This window comes from Arvicanthis niloticus, chromosome 2 (genome assembly GCF_011762505.2).
Source record: "Arvicanthis niloticus isolate mArvNil1 chromosome 2, mArvNil1.pat.X, whole genome shotgun sequence".
Classification (NCBI taxonomy): Eukaryota; Metazoa; Chordata; class Mammalia; order Rodentia; family Muridae; genus Arvicanthis; species Arvicanthis niloticus.
This window is the reverse complement of record NC_047659.1, coordinates 143,652,816-143,669,630: the sequence shown is the minus strand read 5'-3', so window position 1 is coordinate 143,669,630 and position 16,815 is coordinate 143,652,816. Positions and strand designations below refer to the sequence as shown.

The 16,815-nt window shown below is 44.8% G+C and overlaps 1 protein-coding gene across 1 annotated transcript in view; it reads right to left on the bottom strand.

The window, feature by feature from the left end:
• Positions 1-249: 249 nt before the first annotated feature.
• The window catches only part of Znf831 (zinc finger protein 831), a 106,616-nt gene continuing 90,050 nt past the window's right edge, over positions 250-16,815 (bottom strand). The window contains exons 5-6 of the mRNA XM_034493804.2: positions 4,131-4,288; positions 250-2,738 (exon numbers count right to left, since the gene is read on the bottom strand). Of these exons, the coding sequence (XP_034349695.1) occupies positions 1,935-2,738; positions 4,131-4,288 (962 nt within the window). The 3' untranslated portion in view covers positions 250-1,934. The remainder of the gene's footprint in view (positions 2,739-4,130; positions 4,289-16,815) is intronic.

Genomic DNA, 16,815 nt, shown 5'->3' with positions numbered 1-16,815 from the left:
CACTGCCTTTCTCAGGAACAGGTCATCCAAGGGGCAGCCAATCACTGTCCTTTTTGTCCGACGGGGCCCCACCCCCACCCACCCCCAGCAGAGGACTGCCTGGTCTGGCTTCAGTGAGAGAAGACTCGCCTAACCCTTGAAAGACTTGAGGTCAGGGAGTGGGGAAGCCTAGTGGGAACAGGGGCTGGGGAAGGGGAATGCAGGTGGGGGGAGTGGGGACATCCTCTTGGATACGGTGAGGAGGAGGAATGGGATGAGGAACTGTCGGAGGGCAGACTGGAAGGGGGATAATGCCTGGACCATAAAAAAAAAATAAAAGTAATGATTAAAAAAAAAAGCAGCAGCGTAGAGAGGTGGTGTCTAGCTCTTTTCTGCTTCTCTGTGCCGTTTGTTGTCTGGGATTTGATCAGTGGGGTATTTCTGAACACGTGTGATGACCACAGACATACGCCAAAAAGTAAGGAGAAGCTTGCACTGAAACTCTCTGTGAACAGCAGCAACACTGGAAAGGTCACGTGAAAATATTTGAAATTGGACCATACTTCTTCACAGATAAGGGCTTTTGAAAGTGTGTTTACGCGCCCGTGTGAGGCGGGTGTTTCTCGTGGCTGCCTGGCCTGGGAGCACGAGATGTCACGTGACCACCACTACCTTGGCGTTAAGCCAACAGTTCAGCTAGAAATCACAAATTGTGCAAAATTATAGCACGGCAAGTAGGAAATCATAAAGGACCAAGCAGTGTAAACTTCGTGAAGTTTCCCTCTCCCTTGTAAGGGCTGGGAACGTGAGGCCTGCGTGGTGGGCTGGCTGACGCAGACCTTGCCTCCGCACAGTGGCACACTGGCTGGGAATGCTGGGGGATTTGATCTGTGCTGTTCTGAGATTCACAATACAAAGGCTGATTTAATTTGACAGCAAAGTAACACTAAGCCCCCAAAATAAAATTACCAAGATGTAAAACAGCATCAAAACTCCAATTAGTTTTATGCCATGGAAGCTTCTGGAGGAAGTCGGAACGGCTCCATCAGGAGGCACAGGCATCAGTTCAGGCTGCACAGATTACTAAAATGTAACCCTCTAATTGAAATCGCTCAGAGCCCAATGTGACAAAAAGAATCAGAGGAAAATAAGTTAATTTTCCCCTCAGAAATAAAAATGACTCATTACGGTGACTATTTTACTAACTTAATGCAATGTTCCTTTGCAAGACCTAAAAAATAGAAAAGAAAAGAAAAGAAAAAAAACCCAAGGCTTTGGGGGTCACGGGGAATGTTCTCACAGAGAAGGCACCGCATACAAGGGACACACGTGCTTGTGTTATTGGACCAGAAACAAGTATTGACCATTTGTGCGACATATAAAATGGCCTTAGACATTATGATGTATATTTACAGTATTCATTAAGAAGATGGCAGGCCCTAACCAGTTTTTGAATGCATCTGGAGTTAGTCTCCAAATTGTGTGGAACCATCTTGGTGCCCAGTTCAAACCCTATCCTTCTCTCTCAAGCTACCCAATGACCCCAGATGTGTTTGCCACTCAACTTAGTGGTGGAATGTCAGGTGTGTTGACCCAATGGGGTCTCACTGGTCAGAAACAAAGTCCCGTATGGCTCTTCTGATTCGTGTCAATTTAGTGGACGGGGCGATGGGGATTACAGCATCGAGTTGGAGCTGTGTGCTCGGAGTCTCTTGCAATGGCCTTCCTGGCCAATGAATGTAGAAGAGTCCAAAGTCTGTCTAAGAGAAGCTAAAGAACGGTATGGCTGGATCTGGGCACGGGGTTAGTTAGAGTTGGCTTGAAGAAATCACAGATGGCTTTCCTAGTCTATAGATGTTTTACAAATAAGGTTGAGTGCCCACAACACTTGCTGATGTTTATCCCAGACGATCTACAGGCTTTGGCCGTCACCATCACCTTTCTCTGGAAGCACATCATATCTCGATGACCAGTCTGTCTTCGTCATCACTACTAGTGTCACTGAGCTCTACCCGTGTCTGCTTCCTCATTCCTTCCAAACTCCTCTTTCGGATGGATCTCAAAGGGGCTTCGGGGACTTCTGAGGGTTGTCCTTGGTCAGAAGGATCTGTGACAGTCTTGGGGTTAATTAATCCTTCAGCTTGACAAGCCCCACTCTCGATTCCTAAAGCAGCACCTTGGATGGTCAGATCCCCAAATCCATATTGGCCCCGCAAAGGAAAATCTGCCTGTGCTGTTGCTTCCTCCTGGTGCGAACTGACTGAACTTGGTCCTGAAGGTGGTATTTCTAGACTTTTTCCAGGTGATTGTTTACCAGGTGAAGGCCTCCCTGGCAGGAGCACCTGTGGTATACTGTCTGGTGTGGCTTTTCTGTCTGGGGAGTTTCGTGCCAGAGTCTCCTCTGCACAGGACTCTGCACCGTGGGCCCCCCGTGTTTTTTGTCCTGTTCGTATCCCTGCAGAAACACAGACGGTGGCCACAGAGGTAGCAACGTCATGGTGGGGAAATGTTCCTTTGGATCTAAAGGAAGAAGGCAGCTCTGGAACATCTGGGGAGAAGCACAAGTTGGGAACTATGGAGATTTGATCCTGGGAAGGTGGTAGCTGAGTTCCGGGAGGTCCAACATCAAGACCTTTGCCCTGAGGCAGATCTTCCTGAAACACTGCCAAGTACGTATTAGATTGCGGAGATTGTCCGGATTCATCAGCATGCTCCTTCTCCTGAGAACGGTCATGCTCACCAGCGGTTGGAGAAACAGCCTACAACAAAGAGCAAAGGAAAGAAGTAAGGAAAGAATAATTGTTATAAAGAAAACTGTGGTCAGAAACACATGAATCTTTCCTGAACGGGAACTTCAATAGGATCCCTCAACCCATTTCCATTAATAACTGGTCAGCACATTGACCCCAGCCAAACTCCTGATTGATACAAAATAGGTCACTATGTGATCTTATGTGGCTCTGAAGGCAAACAACTCTACTACTCAGCCAGTCCCACACTTCCTGTCTCCAGGCAGCAGAACTGGTAAAGCGGGGGTGGGGTTCCAACACGGTCTGCCTGGAGTGATTTTACACTGCAGGAACATCTGAAGTATGGGAGCATCTTCTTCTGTGCAGATTAATCACACAGACTTGAGGTTTTCAAGAAAGCATCCCAAAGGTTCCACAACCAAAGTCAGGCTACTGTACCTGTGACACATCAAAGTCAGAGGCTAGCACTGGGTGTAAGTCAACCTTCTACCTTGGTCACAGCTGTCTCTCTCTTGTTTCTCTCTGCTCACACCAGGCTAGCTAGCTCAAGAACTTTTAGAGGTTTTCTTGTCTCAACTTCCCACCTCTCCATAGGAGCTCTAAGGTTATAGACTCTCAGATATGCACCCAGCTTTGATATGGGCTCTGGGATTTGAACTCAGGTCCTCACACTTGCACAGCAGGTCATTTATTTATTGGACTGGCTCCCCAGATCTAAAGTTGGTTAATTTTTTTAGGGTAGAATGTGTAGGGATGTTTGGGTCTTATTTTAGGATTCTGGGAAGTCCTAGAAGGAGACGGGGATATTTTACCACATGGGCAGAAATACAGGATAAAGACATGAGTCTAGAGGACAAACAGATGTCTGTAGGAGGAGCTAAGGTGGGAGGAGTAAAGAGAAGAAGAGGAGGAGTAAGGGAAGAAGAAGAGAAGGAAGAGGAGGAGCCAGGGGAGATGAGATGAGAGAGAGATGTTCACGTGTCTTGGCCAGTCAAAGGTAGTTGGTATATCTAGGTTGGGTATTAGGTCACACTTCTGATTGTATGGGCATCTTGTTATTGATCATTACCAAATATATAAGCCTTTGGATAATCTAAGCATTAGAGTCTCATTTTTCTACCAGGCCCGCGTGGTTGACGGGATGGTCTGGGCAATGCCCAGCCTTGCAGAGACAGTGTGGAAGATTGGCAGAGCCATCTCCCATGCTGGCATCTCATGGGTGGCAGGGCTGGTGTTTCTGGCTGGCCGTTTCTAGCTGCAGCGCACATGTGGCCTCCAGCCACTGAACATGGCGTCTGATCTAGCCAGAGTCACTGCAGCCTAGACAGTTGGCTTGACTGGCAGCCGATTTTAAAATAACTACTACAACAGATGTCAGTGCCTTAGAATGGTGGCTCTTACCTTCAGAGTTGATTTGTCTGTTTCCAAGATGGTTTTTGAGCTTATGCCTGGAGACATGGGTCCTGAAGTCTGACTACAGTCACCTTCCTTCTCTTTGTTCCCATGAGCAACAGACAAGTTTTTGCTGGCACAAGATGGCTCCCCTTGTATGTTTAGACCTGAAAGAGGGAATGTGTTTGTTATCATACATCCAGACTCGTGAAGCGAGGCAAGAATGACACGGAGGTCGCCTGAGTCTCCACAACCACCCTCAGTTCCATGAGCCTCTCGACTCACACGGTGTGCACCGCACCCTGATACCTCCAGCCAGCTCACACCCAACCAAATGAGTTGTCTCTGCTTCCTGCAAGGAAGGAAATAGCAAAAACAAGCCCCTAAGTTGAAGACTCCATAACCACATCCATTGTAAATCATATCCTACACAGTGCCTGTTCTGGTTAGAGTTATCCTCCACCCAGGTTTCTTTGGCTTTGAGTCCCCAGGTCCTGGAGCCAGGTGGCAAGATTAATGAATTCAATAGACCCTGAACTCCTTGGTGGTGAGCTCTCTATAGCAGTACCAGGCTGCAGGGGGTGAGGTGGGTACCCAGGGCACCATCATTTACTGTGGCAGCTGTCTCCCTGTGGGAAAGGAAGAGACAGACTAGGCTCTCCCACCTACTTCCCCTGGTCTCCCATTGCTCTCTCTTCCATTTCCTCACAAGAACCCACAATTGGGCCAGAAGAACTGCAGGGTGGTCCTTTCCAAGGAGCGAGACTGCATCATGAGATAACTGAAAATAAAAAGTTCCGGAATGCCTGGATTCCTGGAAGACGCACTGGGCACACTGTCAAATCTGCTCTTGTTTTGATGAAAGTTATTCAAGCAACGAGTTTGAAAACCTCAAGCCTCTCTGCTTATGAGAAAAGCTGGCAACCTTGCCTACCCAGCATTTTGGAGTCTTCCGAGATATATCTCTCTCTCTCTCTCTCTCTCTCTCTCCTCTCTCTCTCTCTCTCTCTCTCTCTCCCTCTCTCATACTTCAATGCTTACAGACTTACCTATGACCTCCCGAAATGTCAGAAAAGAGCAGTTATTCCTCTAAGACCCTCCCTCCAAAACTCTAGCTCCCGTGCACACAGCATGACTGTCACCTCCGTCCTCTCAGCCCTCACGTGCATACCCCTGATGCCGCGCCTTGTGTAGGTGGCTCTTCTAAGTCTACATCACATTTAGGTGTGCACCTGTCACCACTGAGCTGTGCTGAACAATAATATTGCATTGACTTTTTTTTTTTAAACAAAATTGTTTTCCTCAAAGTTAATAAGTTCTGAGGTCCCCACCACTTCCTCTGTTTACCTTTCTGGGAACATATTAAAATCACTCCCCAGTTTGATATTAAAATCAAACTGTCAACAGTTTGATTTCTCTCTGGGCAAGCTAAAACTCATGCCTTCAGCATGTAATAAATTCTGCGGGTTCTTTTATTTCCCCCATTTTAAAAGAATGAAGGAAGGAACAAAGGAAGGGCAGGGTAAAGAGGGAGAAAGAGAGAGGGTGGGAGGATGGGGCAAGAATCGAAGGAGGGAAGAATAAAAAACCGGAGAAAAAGAGAAAAGAAATGGTAATTTTAAAAAGCAATTTAGCGGTCTTCTCGGGTATTTTTCTATTGTAGGCCTCACTATTAGAGGGTCTAAGTTAAAGACTTAAAAACAGTGTGGGATGTAATGTGTGTACTTATAATCCCAGCATGGGGCAAGTGAAGACAAGAGGATTCCTGAGTCTTGCTGGCCAGCCAACCTAGCACTGTGAGTGAGGAGTGAGCTCTAGACCAGGGAGAAGCACTCTCTCAAAACAACCTAAGTGACACCTGATGTCTCCTCTGTTCTCCACACATGGTATCACCTCCCTGATTCATCTCCTGTGGTCATGGGTATCCCAAATTCATCAGACGCCTCAATTCTCTCGGGATCCTCAACGAAAACCAAGTGCATGGACGCCAGCTGAAAATGGGCTCAGAGGGAGCCCGGATGAGAGGTAGGAAAGAGGTTTCCAGGTTCCTGAGGTCTGGGAGCCCAGATTCCATGTCTCAACCAGGACAGTGAGGCTCCAAGTGGAGTCTCCAAAGGCTCTGCTCCATCCTCACCTGTGACAGACATGTCAACAGGAAGTTGTCACAATGGCTAACATGTCCACTGCCCCCTGTGGTGTGCCAACGACAGCCACTCAATCTAAGTAGCTCAAACTCCCTCCCCACAGTGACAAAAGGACCGGGCAATTCATTCAATTCAATAAAGAAATAAAGCCAATTAGTATAGAGAAAAATAATCAGATTAGCCAGATACCTTCCCAACAGGTTGTTTGGCTCTTAAGCTTCAGCAGAAAGGTCGCGAGAACATTTGACCGATAACTTCTGGCTCATAGGGGAGAGTGAAGAAAGAAAATCTATTGATTTAATTTGCTTTTAACCCCACCAGTCTACAAAGAAAAGCGAATTATCTCTAATAATTGTGAAAAATGTCCAAAAAATGTCACCGAAGTGTGTTAAACTAATTTGGATTATTGAAGCAGGACACTTGCTTTGGAATGAATGGCCCTTTACAAAAAGTAAGCTGTACCCTGGTTGAATTTTAAGGTGCAAATGCCATCCTGTTTAGGCTTCAGCTCTGCACCCTATGAGTCACTTCCCCCATCTTCAGAATTACAGATTCTGCCATCTCCACGCATCTTCAGAACCCGGCTGCCCACACTCAATTACAGGAATCTTATTAGAGACTCGTCTCTCACCGAGGTTCTCTGCTGCGTGTTCTTTCCCTGATTAAAGGCCGCACTCTTAATAATTTCTCTCAGAAATAATTGTCATGCCACGTCAGGAAGAAGAGACTACTTAAGCGGTTACAGCAATTGCAAATTTAGCCCTCTTGAAAAGGCTACGAGAAACTGTAAAATAATTAAAAAGAAAACGCAGGCAGAGACAACAGGACACAATTGACAGTGAAATTATCGGCCTCTTTAATGTCAGACCTGCTTCGGGCCCGTCTCATTTCCAGGCCTTATTAAAATGCTAATAAATGGATTACTCAAATATCATTATCTCAAAATGTGAGTAATTTGAATAATTTCTTTTGGTTTGTCCCAATATCTCCCAAACTCTATTCATGTGGAGTCCACAGACTCAGAAATTTGAAGTAGGAAAGTGAGCCTCCAGGATCAGCCTAGCTGCCCTTCTAAGCAAGTGAAAACTGTAAACAGGAAGGTGGGTTTGTCTCTGGAACTGGTAATTGATTTGAGATTAAATTGTTCAAAAGTGTCTCTGCCATTAAAGAGCACACGATGTGCTGGCAATTAAAGCAAGCAATCACTTACAAGAAAGCTGAGCAGATCTTTAAAACTAATCACGGTGTAGATGGCTATTTGCTCATTTATTTAAGTATTTATTGAATGCATTTTAAGTCTATATTTTTTAAAGCCCATATTGTTGAACTTGTTGAACTTGAATATTGACCAGACACTGAGTGTAGCCAATATTGTGCCAAGAGCTCAGGTGTTTGTTCAACCAAACCACGGAAATTACTATCTAATGGGGACAGAGATTTATTTTGTTCTTCATTTGTTATGATTACTGTTGGGGGTTACACATACCACAGTGCACATGTGGAACTCAGAGGAAGTTTTCAGGAGTTAGTTCTTTCCTCCTACCTTGTGGGTCCCAGGGATTGACATCAGGCCACCAGGTTTGACTACCCATATCTTTACCTGCTGAGCCATAATCACATGTACACACAAAACATCACCAAGCAGGTGTCATCAGCATTATAAAAAATATAGCAAGACAATGCTCACACAGGAAGGCGATGTCCAAACCCCTGTCCACAGGAAGAGTTGAAACCGTCCAAACAGTGCCTGTCCCCAGGGCTGTGTCACTAATAAATCTGAATTATTCAGCCATGTCATTATGGGATGGCTTTCCTTAGAGACCCTCTGTATAGCTGACGTGTGGTCTGAGGGTACCTTCACATGTTACTCACATCCTACGGCTTATGTAATCTCTTTAGGAAAACAGGATGGTGTGTCATGGTGGCAGAGAGCCGTTGGTCTTCCTGGGCAGAGAAAGATGGGCACTGTTGGATGCTAAAGGCAGCCAGGAAGTAATAGGAAACCCAGAAGCTGGTGGGCGGCTGGAGAGCTGGCAAAAGCAGCTTCAGCCTCCGGCTCTACCAGCAGGAGGGACCCAAGAGAGGACTGGAAAAGTGTGTTTATCAAGCAGAGCCTCTGGTATTTCTGTTCTAATGCAATCTTTGGAAAGTTCTCCTGTCCCTTCTCAGTCTCTCAATGGCTCTCAGCACCTGGGTTTTTCTGATGAGAGGCAATCAGGCCAAGTACTCTCCCCTCATGGACATCCTGTACCTTGACTATGTTTAGGACAAAATGGTGCTTAAAACTCTTGTTGTGAGTCTTTAAAAACCTTTCTTTAAAAAAAAAATGTCTATTCTACAAAAGTGTACCCTTCAGATATGGATTCTGAAATCATGGAAGGAAAGGAACAGAAGAAGATGAGAGAAATGTCACCAAGATCATTAAAGGTGAAGGCTGAACCTGAACCGGCACTTTAAGAGTTCTTTTTTTTTTTTTAAAGTCTCTTGTCATCGTCAAGTGAAAATTGTGTGTGTGTGTCTCTTCCTGGGATGCAATCAACAAACCTGCAACAGAGACTCATCACTCCTTAAGATTCATACAGCCAGGAACGGGAGAAATGATTCTGTCTCAGCAGTTTCAGAGAACTGTGATTTAACTAACAGCTTCAGAGAAAGAATTAATACTCTTCCATTAATCCTAATAATAATTTTTAAAAAAGGTACAAGAAAGGACATCATTATAAGAGATGTAGGAGGGTCTGTCAGAGAGGGAAGGACCACCATACCTCAGAGCTCCCTTCTGAGGCCCCAGGGCAGGTGAGATGCCCAAAGAGGGTACTGCCCACAAGGGAAACCATTAAAACTAACAGCAGTCAACAAAGGCAAGATACAGCTTCTGACCAGGATCACCTGTAGCCCTCTGCATATAATATTTAGAAATCTGTGTCTTTTATATGTATGTCATTAGAAAACTTTTTATTTGGGACACCTGTCATTGCCATCTTCCACAAGTCCTGTTCCCAGGGGAAAGCAGCGTGGCTGGATCATGTGATCCTCTCAGCTCATTTTGGTTCTGCAGATAGGGCTAACCAGGTTTTAAAACCTGGTTATAAGACGAAATTCATCCTGGCCAGTATTCAAAACTCCCCAGGCAGCATCACTAGGAATGTCTTTCTTGTGTTTTACTGAGAAAAATCAGCCTAGGTAGTCTGGATAAAACAGGGCTCCTCAAGCAGAGAATTACAGGAATGTGGGGCACTGGAGAGGTCTCCTCATGGGCAAAGACCAAACAAATGGCACATTCTAAAAAGGATACCTGGGTTTTTATATATCCATACGAAGTTGAGTATTATCCTTTCAAGGCCTGTAAAGAATTGTGTTGGAATTTTGATGGGAATTGCATTGAATCTGTAGATTGATTTTGGTAAGATGTCCATTTCACTATGTTAATTCTGCCTATCCATGAGCATGGGAGATCTTTCCGTCTTCTGAGGTCTTCTTCAGTTTCTTTCTTCAGAGACTTGAAGTTCTTGTCATAAAGACCTTTCACTTGTTTGGTCAGAGTTACCCAAGGTATTTTGTATTATTTGTGGCTATTGTGAAAGATATTGTTTCCCTGATTTTTTTCCCTAGCTTGTTTATCATTTGTATAAAAAAGGAGGGCTACTAATTTTTTGAGTTAATTTTGTATCCAGCCACTTTGCTGAAGGTGTTTATTAGCTGTAGGTGTTCTCTGGTAGAATTTTTGGAAGAATAAAAAACCTAAGGTAGTTAAATCAGTCTTGTACAATAAAAGAATTTCTGGAGGTATCACCATCCCTGACTTCAAAGCTGTACTACTTCAAAGCTGTAATAAAAACTTCATGGCATTGGTATAAAAACAACAGGTTGATCAATGGAATAGAATCAAAGACTATGAAGTAAACCCACATACCTACAGACATTTAATCATTGACAAAAAAAAGCCAAAACCATACAATGGAAAGAAAGAAAGCATTGTCAACAAATGGCTCTGGACTGACTGGATGTCTGCATGTAGAAGAATGCAAATACATCCATATTCATCACCCTGCACAAAACCCAAGTCCAAGTGGATCAAAGACCTCAACATAAAACTGAATACACTAAGTTTAATAGAACAGAAAGAGAGAACTAAGCCTTGGAGGCATCGGCACAGGAGACAACTTCCTGAACAGAGCACCAATTGCTCAGACTCTAAGATCAACAATTGATAAATGGAACCTCATGAAACAGAAAAGCTTCTGTAAGGCAAAGGACACTGTCAATATAACAAAATGGCAGCCTACAGATCAGGGAAGGATCTTCACCAACCCCCACATCCAATAGAGGGCTAATATCCAAAATATATAAAGAACTCAAGAAGTTAAACACCAATAACCCAAATAACCCAATTTTTTAAAATGTGGTACGGAGCTAACAGAGAATTCTCAACCGAAGACTCTTGAGTGGCCGAGAAGCACTTAGAGAATTATTCAATGTCTTTATTTATCAGGAAAATGTAAATCAAAATGACTCTGAGATTCCAGCTTATACCCATCAGAATGGCTAAAATCAACAACTCAAGCGGCAGTATGTGCTGGCAGCGATGTGGGGCTGGGAAACACTCCTCCGATGCTGGTAGGAGTACAAATCTGTCCAACCACTCTGAAAATCAACTCGGCAGTTTCTCAGAAAATTGGGAATAGGCCTACCTCAAGACCTAGCTATATCACTTCTGAGCATATACCCAAAAGATATCCCACCATATCACAAGGACAGTTGCTCCACTGTGTTCATAACAGCTTTATTCGTACTAACTAGAAACTAGAAATAACCCAGATGCCCCTCAACCAAAGAATGGATACAGAAAATGTGGTTCATTTACACGATGGACTACAACTTCAGTATAAACAATGACATCATGAAATTTGCAGGCAAATGGATGGAACACGAGAATACCATCCTGAGTGAAGTAACCCAGATTCAAAAGGACATGCATGGCATGTAGTCACTGGTAAATGGATATTAGCCATAAAGTACAGGATAACTATGCTGTAATCCATAGACCTAAAGGAGCCAAGTAGCATGGAGAGCCCAAAGGAGGATGCTTGAATCTCACTCAGAAGGGAAATAAAATTGTCATTGGAGGTAGATAGAGGGAGAGGATTTTGTGGGAGAGGGGATAAGAGAGGATCAGGTGTGGGGAGAGCTAGGGAAAGGTGGCCAGGAGAGTGGATGGAGGCGGGGGGCTTCTCTAGGAACAGAGACCTGGGGTGGTGAGGCTCCAAGGAACCCTATGAAGGTAGCTCTAGCTGAGACTCCAAGCAGTAGAGGAATATGGAGCCTGAAGTGGCCACCTCCTGTAGCCAAGCAGGACTTCTAGTGGAGAGATAAGGACACCAAACTACCCACAGAACTTTCAACCCAGAATGTGTCCTGACTACAAGAAGTACAGGAACAAAGATGGAGCAGAGGCTAAGGTAGGGCCAACCAATGACTGGCTTATCGTGAGACGGATCCCATGGGCAAGCACCAATCTCTGACATTACTGATACTCTGCTATGATTGCAGACAGGTTCCTAGCATAACTGTCCTCTGAGAGGCTCCATTCAGCAGCTGATCAAAACAGATACAGAAACCCAGAGTCAAACATTAGACAGAGCTTTGGAAGTTGGAAGTCTTGTGGAAGAGTTGGGGGGAGGGCTGGGAAACCCAGAGGAGATAGGGACTCCACAAGAAGATGAAGTCATCTAATCTGGACCTTTGGGGGCTCCCAGAGACTGAACCACCAACCAAATAGCATACATGGGCTGGACCTAGGCCCCCTGCACTTACATAGGAGATATGCAGCTTGGTCTTAGTGCAAGTTCCCTAACAATTGGGGTGGGGGCTTACCCTGACTCTGTTGCCTATCTGTGGATCCTGCACCCCTAACTGGGCTGTCTTGTCTGGCCTCAGTGGGAAATTATGTACTTAGCCTTATAGTGACTTGAGGTACCAGGGTAGTATGGTACCAAAGGGAGACCTCTCCCTTCTCAGAGGGGAGAGTAAGGGGGCTGAGGTGAAGGGCCATGTGAGGCAGGAACGGGGGGGGGGGCTGCAAACCAGATGTAAAGTGAATAAATTGATGGGAATAAAAAAGGCTGCCTGGGTGCAGGGACATTGTGACCAGACCCAGGAAATGCATTCCTGACCCTTGGAGAACGCCAAGAGAAGACAGAGGTTCTCTCTCACTCAGCACATGTGCCCAGAGTTTGCAAGGAAGACACATAAATTGGTATTTTACATGCCTTTTATCATTGCTATTTTCTAAACACAAACCGTGTTTCCCCAACAGCTCTGTGCCCTGAGTTTGACCATTGGAGGCCAGCACTGTGGCCTGTTTTTCTCCTGCCTAGTATTTAAAACACTCAATTTCAAGGACCAGACCATGAGGGCAAATTTAACCTTGGATCTCCTTTTTATACAACTACTGTTTAACCAAACATGGTGGGCCCCCGGGACTTGTAAGGCAGAGGCGGGAGGATCAGAAATGTAGTGTTGTAGTGTATTTATATGGGTGAGAGAGTGGTTGGGGCCATTCTGTGCTATAAAAAGCTCTGTCAAAAAATGTAGAAAATATGAAATAGTGTCAAAAATATTTGCCAGGATGTATATGTTCGTGTCTGTGTGTTTGTGTGTGTGTGTGTGTGTGTGTGTGCACGCGCGCGTGTGCGCGTTTAGAGAGAATTTTGCATAAGATGTGTAAAAAGGAAAGAATTGCTCCTGGCTGCTCACTGTGATAAAAACACTGACATGAGCAACTTAAAGGAGAAAGGGATGATTTCTGGCTCACAGTTCAAGGATGCCGTCTATCATGGCAAAGAGTCAAGGCAGCAGCCGGATCTGGGAGCAGCTCATCACACAGTCAGGAAGCCGAGTACCACAGGCTTATGTTGTGGCTCTCTCTGCACAGTCCACAGTCCCCTGTCCAGGAAATGCTGGCACTCACAGTGGTCTTCATACCTCAGCTAAGGTGATCAAGACATCACCTTCTCTGTGGTGTGTGTGTTAGTCCCTGAAATCCACATGAAAGAACTGACCTCTGACCTCTACATGTACTCTCTAACACGCATACACACACACACACACACACACACACACACACACACACACGAATTAACTTGAAAGACATCCCACTGCTTTTGACTGCTTACGATGTGACTTTTTTGGTTAAATGTGTCTGTAGTGTCCACTCATGCTTCTGTCTATATGGAACAGCATATCGAGCTGACCATATAGGGTTTGCGGGGATGAGTTCTTGCCTTTTCCCTTGGCCACTTGCTGTTTGATAGAAAGAAAAACTAGAAAGCAAATTATGATGTCGCCTCTAAAATTTGGGTTGAACACAAAGAAGAAACAGCCTGGCACATGTGCGCATGTGCTTGCGCATGCGTTGTCCCAGCACATGCGCACATGTGCTGAGACGCAAATGAAAGCCACACCATGCAGTTGCCAGAGGGTCAGAACATGTTGCTTAGTGTGGGAGATGGACCCTCACAGGCTAGTGACTAAAGTTTAGTTTCTCTAGCAGAACTGAGGGGATCAGGAAAAGAAGAGGGAAAAGAGGTGTTGTTGGTGTTTTTCATCTTCATCTCTAACCAAATCTGTGGTGTCTCTGTGCTGTTTTTGGTTTTCAACCTTGTTTCTTCTGATCCACCTTTCAAATCTCTTTTATTTCTGTTCTCCTCTTCGATGAAAGGCGATAAGTGTGAGAACCCTTCACTCACCATCCTTCCCCGACCTCTGCCAAACATCGTCAACAACAAAAAACACCCTGCATTTGAGTGGGGAAGTATACTTAAAATCTTTTGGTAAGTCAAACCTTTAATCATAGCCAGACAATAAGAGAATGCTCTAAAGTAAAGAAAGGACAATTTGCAGAGAAGAAAGGAAACTAAATGAGGAGGGGTGTGTTAATATTATTTGAATTCTTTAGTGCCAAATTTAATTCAAGAGAATCTACTTTATGGGTCATTAATTTCAAACTTTCTTAAGTCTAAATGAAAATGGAAGAGGAAAAGTTCGGGCTTTGGGTGTAATTGATGTGTTTAAACCATTGCTTCATCGTTTCTGAAGATTTACACCCTGCAGAAGGAGGTGTTATCCTGCTTCAGCAGTTCTGTAAGCAATATTACTTAAATAATGGCTTTGGGAAAGAATATCTCCTATTAATTTTGACAGGAAAAATAATGTTGCAGACCCATTAGCTCTCATCAGAGAAAAGGGAGGGAGTTCATGGCTGAGGGAGTACTGCAGCTCAGGCTGCCATCTTGATTCTGCTAGAGAAAACATTCTGAGACTATATGTGACAGAATAGAGGCCTCTACCCATAACCCCAACTCTTCATGGTACACACAAGGTGTTCACACACACACACACACACACACACACACACACACACACACACTGCAACACCTCGTTCTTCTGCCTCCTACAATTAGGTAAACATTTTTATCTCTGAACATCCCTGTCAGCGCACTTCACTTCTTTAGTTTTTTAAATGAAAGGCAACTAACTACACAAGGGTGTGTGTGTGTGTGTATGTGTGTATGTGTGTATATGTGTGTGTGTGTGTGTGTGTGCCTTATATGTGTGTGTGCCCAGTTAAAACACTTCTGTTAGTTATGTGAAGTTTCCCAAGAAGACTTAGAGACAAGGAATGAGAACAGAGGACAACCCTCACCCCGCCTAGCCCCGCAGTTAAATACAGGTTCAATGCTAACAATTGAAGGAATTAAGTTCTGAGCAGTTGATGTAGTGTTCACTTGGCTGAAGAGAAGGAATTAGAGCCTAATTATCCACTGATTGCCGCCGTGGTAAATGCCACAAAGAGATGGGATTCAAATTATGCCATAAGGGCACCTCATCTGGTTCAGGTGTCAGAAGTGGACAGCCTCAGGAATCATGGGAATGGCACCTCCCATAACCATTCAAGGAGAGCCATGATGGCCATAGAGCCTCTACCCCAGCTCCCCTGAGAGACAGGGTCAAAGGAGCAGAAAATAACACTTGTTGAGATCTCATTCTAGAGCAGGGCATTTCCTTCTTCTACTGTGAATTTCTGAAACTTTGTCTCTCTCAAGTAATCAGACACTTTACTTCAAAGACTGCCTTCCTCTGCTCAGATTCTTGCTATTTCTTTGGCGGAAGCCAATTAATTTAACATTTCTCTTTTAAAGGTTAGTTTTCCCTTTTTCTGAAAAACATGTCAATATGTGTAGAGTCATGTTCAAAATCAATCCTCAAATTAAAACTTTTTTTGCCCAAATTATAGCCTGCACCTAAAAATGTTAAGAAGAAGAGGGTGGAGGAGTGGGGGGTGGAGGAGGAGACGTAGAAGAAGGAGAAGGAAGAGGAGGAAGATCAGAGGAGGAAGAGGCAGAAATACCATTACTGAACTCTAGAGACCCATCCCCAAGGCTGAAGAGATATCTCATGAGCTAAAGTGATCACCTTACACACATGAGGACCGGAGTTAGGATCTCCTTGTGTAAGGAGCTGAATATGGTGGTGTTCACCTGTAATCTCAGAGCTGGGGAGGTGGAGTCAGGTGGCCTGATTGTCTGGCCTAATGTCCAAGCCCCAGGTCCCAGAGCAAACTGCATCTTTAAACACTAGGTGAATGGTTACTAAGGAATGTCACCCTGAGGAGCCTCTCAGTTCCATGTGTACATGCCCACACACACATACACGCTTGTGTACAGACACACCCACACCACACACACACACACGCACACACACACACACACTGGGAAGCATTACTTCTTAATGTTTCTTACAGCTGAATGAGCCTGTCAAAGCCACTTCATTTCTCAAAATATAACTGAGTTATTTGAGAGAGCTCATTTTTCCTTGCATCCTTAAAAAGGAGAAATTGATCCATTTCAGTGATAATAGCCAGGAAGAAAGATCTTCTCTTGGCTCCCCCATTAATCCTGAGAGGACTGGAGTGGGGGACATGCTTATGTTAGAGGAGAAGCAGAGACAAGAAAGAGACCATGGGAGCTGGCCCCATCAATTTTGTCTTTTTTTTTTTCAATCACCTTAGGGAGAAACAAAATTAGGTGTAGTCTCTGTGAGAAGATGAATGGTCCAGAGGGAACCTCAGTCTTTGATCAAATCCCAAATGTCAGAAAGCCAGAGAATGGAAGGCCACGTTCTCATTTCTTCTGAGTGTACAGCTCTGTCCATTTTCCTTTCCCTCACCTACCGTGCTAGCCCCTGCCATCCATCCTCTCTGTGCTGAGGGAAAGAGGCCTTGGGAAAACCAGCACACAGAAACTTCTTCCAAACAATGAGTGGAAGGGCAGGGACAGTATTCTTTAAAGTGAGGGGACTGAGACAAAGGTAGGAGAGTAGAAGTCGACCCAAGTTTTCTTCAAAGAAGAAATGTTTGTGCCAAAGCTCACTCGAGAGCCAGCACTTTCTCACCTGAGTGTGTGTGCAGGACTAAGTGGGTGGACACAGAATGCTGAAGTGTGGGGGACTAATCGGGTGGGCACAGGGTGGTGAAGTGTGAGGGACTAAGC